General features: G+C 45.1%; 1 protein-coding gene across 1 annotated transcript; it reads right to left on the bottom strand.

Annotated features, from left to right (window-relative positions):
- Positions 1–553: 553 nt before the first annotated feature.
- On the bottom strand, positions 554–7,713 carry YWHAH (tyrosine 3-monooxygenase/tryptophan 5-monooxygenase activation protein eta). Its single transcript, XM_058037049.1, has 2 exons — positions 7,387–7,713; positions 554–1,977 (listed from the first exon to the last, which is right to left on the bottom strand). Exons 1-2 carry the CDS (start codon positions 7,471–7,473, stop codon positions 1,321–1,323), a joined length of 744 nt encoding a protein of 247 aa, XP_057893032.1. The 5' UTR covers positions 7,474–7,713; the 3' UTR covers positions 554–1,320.
- Positions 7,714–10,458: the final 2,745 nt, after the last annotated feature.

The raw sequence follows: 10,458 nt of genomic DNA, 5'->3' as shown, positions 1-10,458 counted from the left end.
ATACCATGGCAGAAGTGTGCTCAGCACCAATAAACGTGCCTGTACTCTAACTGTTGGGAGAAAACAAAAACAGTGTTAAGTTTGTGTTCTACACTTAAGTGAGTTAAATAGAGAAAGGCAGTCTTTAGCAACAAGTATTGCTTCTGTTTGAAGCAGGTAAATATGAAATAGCTACTGGGAGATTAATCTATAAAGCTGATTTGGTGATCAGCACTTCAGAGAAAGCTTAGAAGTTGCAGTGGGCAGAAGCAAACACAAGTCTCTCATTGATATGCTAAGTTATGTGCTTTACAGCTGTTCAGCAGCTCTTGTACTGAGCAAACATCTAAATATGCCACCTTGGGAAACTCCACTTTAATAGAGGTGACCCCACTGCAGGTGCTTTTGGGTTTTGTGGGTTTGGGTTTTTCTTCTTTCAGCACAGTATGTTGCGTTTTTGTTGTTTAGCATGTGTCAACTTCTCACTAAACTTTTGATTAAATATGTTTTAACTTGTCAGTGATGTGTTGGGTAACTCTATCTCTGCTCCAAACAAAAGACAGGACAGCTCATGTAGAGATAACATCCCTGAAGCAGCAATTTATTTTATTCACTTAATTCCAAAACATTTAATTTAGAAGTCTGGCTTCCCAGTCATCCATCTTAACATGGGCAAATATTGACATAGAGTTGTCAGAATACACAGACAACCAAACAGCCAAAGAGTTTACAAAAAATAAATTCATGATTCTTCAAAACAACTGCAAAAGGTTACAAGTATCAAAACTCTTAGGTAGATGCACTGCATTTAAAGAAACTGTGCACATAAGTTAGAGGCAAAAAAACCAAATTGCTACTGAAACCTCACATTTCAAACAGTTTATTGTAAACTGATGAACAGAGTTGTCATTTCACATCAGCTTAACTGTTTTCTTTGACTGAAAAAAATTTGGGGTGGCTAATTTACTTTGCATGCACAAAATGTACTGCTTAACAGAACTGTCAGCTCATTGCAAACAGAGAACTTTAACTGGAATCTAGTTATCCTCAATCACTTTCCATTATTCTTTTCCTTATTTTCCAATCAACAGGCAAATTAAAAATGCCTCCTTCTGCACTGCTGAAGTGCAACTAAGATCAACAGGGCCAATAAACCAATCAATCCATCAATGCCCATGAAGACTCATCTGAAACTGCTTCTTGATAAAGTGGACAGCAGATCTGAACAGCTGTACAATACAGATATGCTTAGCACTAGATATTTAGTGTGACTGTGGCAAGGAAATATTGGTGATGATGGGGATGGCCAAGTGGATGAAAGAGGGATCAGAGAAAAGCTTATTAATTATTGCCCTCTCCTGCTTCTTCATCCTGCTGATCACTCGTCCACAGAGTGAGGTTATCTCGAAGTAACTGCATGATGAGAGTGGAGTCCTTGTAGGAATCCTCATTTAGTGTGTCCAGCTCTGCTATGGCATCATCAAAGGCTTGTTTGGCTAAAAGGCAGGCCTGCTCAGGGGCATTCTGGATTTCATAGTAGAACACTGAGAAATTGAGTGCCAGCCCAAGCCTAATGGGGTGAGTGGGCTGCATGTGCTCTTTGCTGATTTCAAAGGCCTCTTTATAGGCAGCTTCTGAGGCTTCCACCACACTGTTCTTCTTCTCTCCAGCAGCAACTTCTGCCAAGTAGCGGTAGTAATCCCCCTTCATTTTCAGGTAAAAGACCTTGCTCTCATACTGGAAGTCATTGCAGTTCTTGATCAAGTATTTATCTAGGAGAGCCAAAACATCATTGCAGACTGTCTCCAGCTCCTTTTCTATCTTCTCCCTATAGGCTTTAACCTTCTCCAGCTTCTTCTCATTGCCATCTGCCATGGTCTTCTGCTCTATGCTGCTGATGACGCGCCAGGAGGACCGTCTGGCTCCCACCACGTTCTTGTAGGCTACAGACAGCAGGTTTCTGTCCTCGTTTGAGAGGGGCTCATTCAGCTCAGTTACCTGAAAATACACACAAAGAGCAAATTTAAAGGGTTTGCCCTAGAGAAGAGTGTGCAAACCTCCTTCAATACTTTCATCACAAATGCAAGATTCAAAACTTCTTCTAGAACCCAAAATTCCTTCTAGACAGGATTAACTTTGTAACATTGAAAGTTCACAACGGTTCTGCAGTCAGGACTTAAAAGAGAGAAATGCCCATGGTTTTGAAGGAATAGAAGGGGTATTTAAAGCCATTGCAAAGAACATTCACTGAATAAAAGTGAGTCAAGCCTGTGTAATGGAGAAGCAATCAGAGAGGAAGACTGAGATTTTTTAGGAAGTCTGTTCTAATTATACAGACTACACATTTAGTGATGAATTTAAATGTACCTAGAACCAATTTTTTACTCTGGAGCACAGCAGTGACACTGGGAGCTGGTGCAATTCTCCCATTTCTGTCCCCTGCTGCTTGTGTCCATTTGACAGCAGAGATGGAAGCACTGCAGTCATTAACTCTGCACAGCACAGATGGAATCAGTGTTCCATGGTCTCTTTCAGACATGTAGTGGTGATTACACAGTGGAATACAAAAGCTACCCTGATTTCTGCTAACTGGCTGCAGAGAAATTCCAGGGATAGGACATGAAAGAATCTGCATAGAAATAGGACAGCAAATCAGGAATGAAGCCATGACCAACTTGGAACTGCTGCTTCAAAAAGGTGAGGTAGAAGGCCAATACTTCTCATATTGTATATTTAGGCCTATTTCACTTGATGTTTTAATTCAGGATATCACACACATGGACGCTTGAAATTGTTCTACTTTTAAAAATTTATATGCATGAAATTAAACTCAAAGGAATTAGGATGACAAATGTAATCCCTCTACCTTAGCCATATTGCTTTAAATTAGTCTAAGGATATGTACTTTGGTGTGAAAATAAACCTGTCCTTGCTGAGACACTGTTAAAATCATTAACTATTTATTTTTAAAATGTGCACATTTACACTGATGACAGGCACCAGAGTGCTCACAGCCAATACTTACACACTACAATCAAGTCACAAATATTTGCACTATTCTGAGACTGCTGGTGCAGGCAGTGAACCTTCTAACAAATGTGCTCATTTCCAGATCCAAAAAAATACTTTATGTAAATTATAACTCTTACACTAAGAAATTACTTTCAAAATTAGGCTTGTTCTTAAAATATATTAAGTCAATTAGTTTTATCTCCAAACTGACTTTTCCACAGTTCAGGAACCTGAACTCCCAAAAGACACTGCTCTGCTTGTCCTAATAGAATTAGAGGCAACCTACAGAGGATGAAATGCACAGGAATAAACTCTAATGACATCTTCAGAATCTTCATCATAGCTCCCAAGCAATATTTTCCTCAACAATCCCCACCACAACCTACCTGAATCTTCTCTAGTAAAGATATTTACAGTTCTTTCACTGTTTAGTGAGCAAAATGGGAGCATGTAAAAGGAATCCTGACTATAACCCTGAATTCCTAACTCCCTGTGCTAATGAGCGTGCAGCACTCCATCAGCTCAGAAATCAATAAATTAATTCTGTGTGTGATCCCACACAGGCCATACACCAAGCTGAGCTCCTTTCCAAGGAAAACACCCCAAAGTGAAAAGTTCCACAATGGAGAGCAGATCCATGACCTGACCCTGTGATTATTCTGGTTCTGCCAGCCAAAGCCAGTTCTCAACCAGGAGCTGCAATCACTGTACCTGAGCCAGTACAGAGCCAGGTTAAATGAATAAAACTTGCCTGATACAAAGTTATGCAATCCATCATTGTGGAACAAGTAGAAACCATGAATGAATTTAAACCAGATCACTTTCTGTATCATGTGTGTTCAGAGCTCTACAGCAAGAACTGGAATTCTACAGCTACAGGTACCCCAGAGAAGGCCATGGGGAAGCCATGTCCCAGCAGGGAGGGCACTGCTTCCATTAAAGACAACTCATTCCCCTCTCCTACACAAACAACTTTATCAACCCCAAACCAGGCAGTCAGGGATAGGTGACAAAAATACAGAATATCCCACACTTTTAAAGTCCATTTATATATACAGATAAAGCCTACATAACAAACTAGAACCTCAAGCTATTTGTTTCAAAAAAATTAATTCAATATTTAAATTTATTTCACTGTGCAGTATTTCTCACATGACTAATTTTAAAATTCTGTATCTCACATCACCCACGTTACCAATGTTAAAAATAAATTATTTTTTGCCACTATGTAGCTATACTGGAAAAGCAACATAAATCAATAGAGGTCATAAGCACTACCTATTAGGATTGATACTATCCAAAAACAAAAGGCTTACACAGCTACAATTTTTCATGGTTTCTGGAATTATCTAAACCAATGCAGAAATCTCAGGATGCTGAAGCATTTGTTGCATTCACTGAGAACCTTTCAGCACACTGCCACCCAAAGCATCTCTCTCAGTGTGCTGAGAAACAATTCTGTACCTACCATGTCAGCTTTATCTGAGACAGCTGGGATCCTGGAGCAGCAGTTCATGCAATGGCAATGCCATGCCCCATGCAAGAATGCCATTCACATATGGTTGGATTTGTACTAAAATGACTTTAATAGTTACAAATTAATGGGTTCAGTAAACTAAACCAATTATTTGTAACAGCAACTATTTCATTTTCCTCTCCTGTTTATACATTACAATCAAAAACACTGGAATTCTTCCATTAAAAAAATGTTTACAACAACAAAAATTTGTATTGAGCAGTAAATTCCTTATTTAAGCTACAACTGCTACTTGGTCTTGCTTTTTTGTTTATAGAAGGAATTGATGGGAATAAAAAATGAATGTTTCTCCAGCTTTATGCTGACAAATGAAACAGCAGCCTTGCCACTTTTTTCCCCAGTCAAAAATCAGGCAAAGACACTTTCACTAAAACTAACATTTGTTACTTTATGTTTCTGAAGTAACTACCATGCTGCTTGCTACATTCTGTATTGAAAAGTGCAGTAATATCTCAAACTGAAATTGTTCAGATTTCAGTTTATACTGAAAGCACACTACTTTCATATAGCACCTTTAAAAAGTATCAGATGTGTCACATTCAGAGATTTTAAAAAATAAAATAAACTTTCAAATATTAATATATATATATATATATATATATATATATATATATATATAATATAAAGATATCTTGGAGATTAGATTTCTGAGTTAGAATCCTGATTTCCTTCCTTCTGGAGGAAGTCTAAATTCTCTGGATTACAAGATTAGTTCAATATTAAACTATATGGATTAAAAGCTCTCTGCATTACCTCTCAGTTATTTGCAATCACTGAGACAGAAGTATGAGCTGTGAGGAGAGCCAGGAGAGCCCTCAGAACATTCCACAGATTGTGCTCAGACATACAAAATCAACCTCAACACTGAAGAGCATTCTGGAAATTGCTGAGTTGGAGTGACCACCTGGGAAAGCCAAATAGCCAAGAGCTGCTCATCACAGCCAGGCAACAGTGTATGAACAGCTCTAAAAAAGGGAACTGTTGCTTTTAAATTCAGCTTGCTTTTTGTATTTTAAAAGTATCTATATGTTTCAAGACTCCACTTACTTACAAAGTATTCTGAAGCTCCCAATTCCAGAAGCTCATGATCACACAAATTATTTGTGAGCAGAAGTGGCATTATAAATGAGAATAGCTCAGCTCCAGATGAATGAAAATTTGCACAGCAATTAGAACAGTTTGAAGACACCTGGACATGCACACTAGCTGTAAGTACTTTATTTACACTTCCTAAAGCAAAGCTACTGTGTTCTCATGGTTTCACATGCGCCCAGGGACCCACACACACTGCAGGTCTGCAGTTCTTGGAGAAATGTAAAACTTTCCACTAGCAACAGCCAGAAATTGTCCTCTTGAGCAGTAGTTTTAGTGGGTTCTCTCTCTCATCTTTTAAATTACCAACTGAAAGAGGAGCTGTTACTATTATATTATTTGTATCAAGAACTCTAGGGATAGAATTAGAAATACACCTCATTTTAATGTCTTGTGGCTCTGGCATTGAGATACTCATTAGTATCACTGTTTTGGAACTGCACTGGTTGTAACATTTATTACAACATAATAGCAATAGTGAACAAAAGCAGCAAAATTAGTGTCTTTTTACTGCCCCCATTTCAGGGAGGTGACATTCTTACAACAAAAACGTGGACTCCATTTGAAGCTGCTCTTTTTCAAACTAAAATCATCTCCTGCTTTCAAACAGCAGAACTCTCAAGAGAAACAGTTCCTCTTGGTGCCTTTGGTGTTCACAGAGGACAGATCAGCAAGAACAAACCAACTGTAATCTGATATGGAAAGACACTGCTAAGCATCCAGTGGCATTAACATTACCCACAACATTCGGATCCTGTGAATGCTTTGTTTTCAAAAAAGGGACTAGACATAACAGGTTTGACCATTCTACAATTTTATTATGTATCAGTACAGTCAGATCAGTACAAATAATTTTCATTGCTTGCTTCTGAAAGGAGCAGAGTTGCAAATGTAACATTGTTTAAACACATCTCAGTATTCAACAGGGTATGGAATGCACTGAGAAACTGTTACCCTACAAAGAAGAGGCAAAAAGGCAACGTTAAAGCTCGGGAAACGCTCCTGGAACGGGGGGGGGCAGCTTTCACACCTGGAGGCAGCTACAGTCCGTGAGTCACCGACGGCAGTGAGTGAGGCAACAGAAACGTCTAGAAGAGGAAGGGGCTCCTCTGGCTGTGTCCCCAGACAGCCCCCGCCGCAGTGCCCATCCCACGGGAGCAGCGCCCCCAGACGCTGGCGGATGCCCAGAAGGGGAGATGCACCCCAAGGTGAACCCAGCACCCGGTCGGGGTGGGAGGGAGGGAGGTGGGCGAGGACGGGCCCCACGTGTAGCACAGAAGGAATGCACAGCGTTCCCGCCGCCAGGAGAGGCGGGCGCCATTCAAATGGTCGCACTGCGAGCCCGATTGGCGCGGTGGGGAGACGGAGAGGAGGGCATGGGGACAGCCACACCCCCGGGGCAGGGACAGCCAGGGAGCGGGAGGGCTGCGAGACAGGGAACGGAGGGAATGAGGAGGACAAGGAAACACATTTTGAAAGGGGGTGCCTGGTCCAGTTTGGACCGGCTACTCTTTGTCTCATCCCTGCCCAAGGCAGGTAGTACCGGGCACCGCCCCACACGGCGGCGAGCTGTCCCGGCGGGACGGTCGGGCTCCCGCCCTCCTTTCTTCACCGCCATGGGCGGGAGCCGGCGGCTCGCATCCTCCCCGGCCCAACCCCGCCTCGGACCAGCCCGCACTTCCTCTCCCTCCCTCCCCCGCCACTACTCCCCGGCACACTCCTCCCCGAGTACGCCCCACGGCCGCCACGCTACCGGCCCCACTCACCGACTTCATGGCCGAGGCCATGTCATCGTATCTCTCCGCCTGCTCGGCCAGGCGGGCTCTCTGCAGCAGCTGCTCTCGGTCCCCCATGGCCGCTTCCGTGGTGGCTGCCGGGCTGGGCTCTGCGCGCCCCTCAGAGAGAGCGGAAGGCGGGCGGGGATGTGCGGCTGGCCGCGCACGGGTGGCGGGAGCAGGAACCGTAAGCGGAGCCGCCCGCCGGGCTGTGCCGGGCTGAGATGAGCTGTGCCGGGCTGGGCTGTGCCGGGCTGTGCCGCGCTGGCCGCCGCTCCCTCGCCCGCCGGCCGCGCTCCCGGACCGACCGCGGCGTGTGCGGCTCGGAGCCTCGCGCTGCTGCCGCCGCCCGCGCCTGCGCGCCGGGAAGGCAACGAGGGGGCGGAGCCGCGGTGCTGCAGGGGAGGGGAGGGGGCGCCGCTCCCCCGCGCTCTATTTCTAGGTGACGTCACTTGCTATAAATAGCCATGGCGGGGCGCCGGCCGCGGGCCGCGCGTGCGCGTTGAGAGTGCTGCATTTTCCTGCTGCAAAGGTGGAGGTGGGCGGGGGGCGCGGGCACTGCGGGACGGGGCACGGCACGGGCTCGGACACCGACACCGACATGGTCACCGCCTCACCGGGCCTGCCTGGCCTCGCCCGAGGCAGGGCGGGCCGCCCCCGCCTGACCACGGCCAGGGTGACCACGCTCCGCGCCCACGTGTGTGACCCTGCCCAGCCCCAGGGCTGCTTTGTGCGGCCGCAGCCCGCAGTGGGGCACGGCCGTGCCGCTGTGGGGAAATGAGCGGATCTCGCACCCCGGCTGCCTTCAAACAGCCCGAGCTGTGGGGGTGGCACCACGGACCAATTCCACCACCTTACCTGAGTGATGCAGTTAATTCAATTTTACTACGTATTTTAATGTGTAATAGTCAAGCTCCTCTTTCATAAATTGACAGACTACCATTCTGACAATAAAATTATCTCAGGGTAAGAACCTTGCACAAACAACAAACTGCTGCTGGTGTCCACAGAAACGCTGGGAGCCACGTTACTCATCCCTTACAATAAATCATGGATTCATTTTCCCATTCAGCCCTGGGCAGCATTTAGACACGCCTGCAGCGCTGAAGGTGTGGGGAGCTGTGCACAGCCGAGCCAAGGTTTGCTCCCCTGCGGGCAGCTCAGCACCGGAGCACCCGAGGCCATTCCAGCTCCCGTCCATCCTCACCCCCAAAGAGAAGGAGAGAGAGCCCAGGAGCACCCCGGGAAGCCGGGACAGGGCTGCTCTCACTGCTCCCGACCCCTCCACTACCCTCGGTACTCTCACACTGCTTCAAATGAGTCAATCCAGTCCCTGGTGTCAGACAAAAGTTTTTAGCCTTAAGTCTAGTGCTGCTGGCTTTTGTGCATTACACCCCAATGCCATTCTGTGGTTTTAAAAGGGATTAGATGAATACTGCTTGTTAAAAGACATAAATAAATATGATCAATAAGAATAAACTCTAATAGTTTTATGTGATAAGGCATGAAAGAGATAACTTAGCAAGTTATAAACTGACTATCAGAACATTCTGGAAACAGCCCTTGCAGCAGTGTGAGGCACATACACCACTGTGCACTCATCCCAGCAAGCCAAATGGGGCTTTTCCCTACTGGAATTTTATTTTCACTGTTTCTAAGAGAAGGCAGTGACATCCAAAACCTGAACTCAAGCATCAATTCCATTTATTATCAAAATTATTCTAAAACTTGCATTGATTTTACCTTAGAATAAATGTTTAGGTATAGACAGCAAAGATGTAATTTTAAAAATATATGATTCCATGTAAAAATACAAATTTAACTGCATGTGACCCTTAGGCAAGAGTAGTGAGAGATGTGCCAATCCTCCTTGCCCAGTTCAGTTCAGCTGGGAACCTTTGCAGTTGGAATAATTTCTCAGCAGAGATTAGTCAGTTTGCAAAGGATTCCAACAGCTCTGAAAATATGTAGGGTTTACCAGCAGCTTTCTAGTCTTGCACAGCAGCTTCAGACTCCCCAGGGAAATGGATTACAAAGTATTTTTAAAACCAGTTATTCACCCACTGAACCAATCTGCATTAATCTTCCAAATATATGTGGATATATCCACACATGCACAAAACATTCTCATTAAATGCTTTGGTTTCCTTAATTAAGGCTTCTGTAAAACAGCTATTTCTCAGTCTAAAGCATCTCAAAAATTCCTAACCTGGAATCCACGAGGTCATGTGTAACCTCACTGCTCTAAAACCAGATACACATCTAAATTCAACAGTTTCAAGGAAAAGTGCTAAAATAAGGCAACATTGTGTGCAGCATTTGCACAGTGTGACTGTAACCCCGAGAAAGGGAGGAGATTGCATTTCACACCCAGGCCTGGGGACAGCACCTCTGTTCTGGCACACAGTGCCCAGGGCTCTGCTCCCCACCCCCAGCAGAGGCTCCACAGATACACAGGTACAAATAAACAGGAATTAGAGCTCACACAGGGAGTGTTAGAATCTTCTACAGTATTTATGAGTTCCAATGTCTTAAAACAAAACTGGAAAGGAAAAGAAAAAATCAGCAGGCCTTTCATTAGAGTGCAGAATGCCTGCGGCTCCCCTGCTGAGCTCAGACACCAGCATCACTCTGTGATTCCCATCAGAGCTCAGGAACACTGCTCTCCTGAGGCAGGACTGAGAACTGTTCCCAAAGTGACCACACCCAGCAAGAATTTGTAGATGGAGAAATTTATGACACTGAAAATTGCACTATGACCTCAGGCAGTGGCTGTGCTCCACGGGCAGATCTGATTATTGGCCAGCACCCATGTTCCATAAATAGCTTTGTGCTGAAATGCCATTCCAGCTCAGGGCTCACTCACACAGGGGCACTGGGGACACCACAGCTGCCTCACAGGGGTCTCCCCAGGGCTGATGTTCAGCTGCAGGCAACTGCTGCAGAGGCACCACCACAAGGAAACCACCATGTGCCATCCCCAGGGTGGAATACCTCCCCTTGTGTGCTCCTGGAAGCACTGAGGGAGCAAACCTCCCCTTGTGTGCTCCTGGAAGCACTGAG

This window comes from Melospiza georgiana, chromosome 18 (genome assembly GCF_028018845.1).
Source record: "Melospiza georgiana isolate bMelGeo1 chromosome 18, bMelGeo1.pri, whole genome shotgun sequence".
Taxonomy (NCBI): Eukaryota; Metazoa; Chordata; class Aves; order Passeriformes; family Passerellidae; genus Melospiza; species Melospiza georgiana.
Note: the sequence above shows the minus strand (reverse complement) of the source record. Positions and strands in the feature narration are given on the sequence as shown.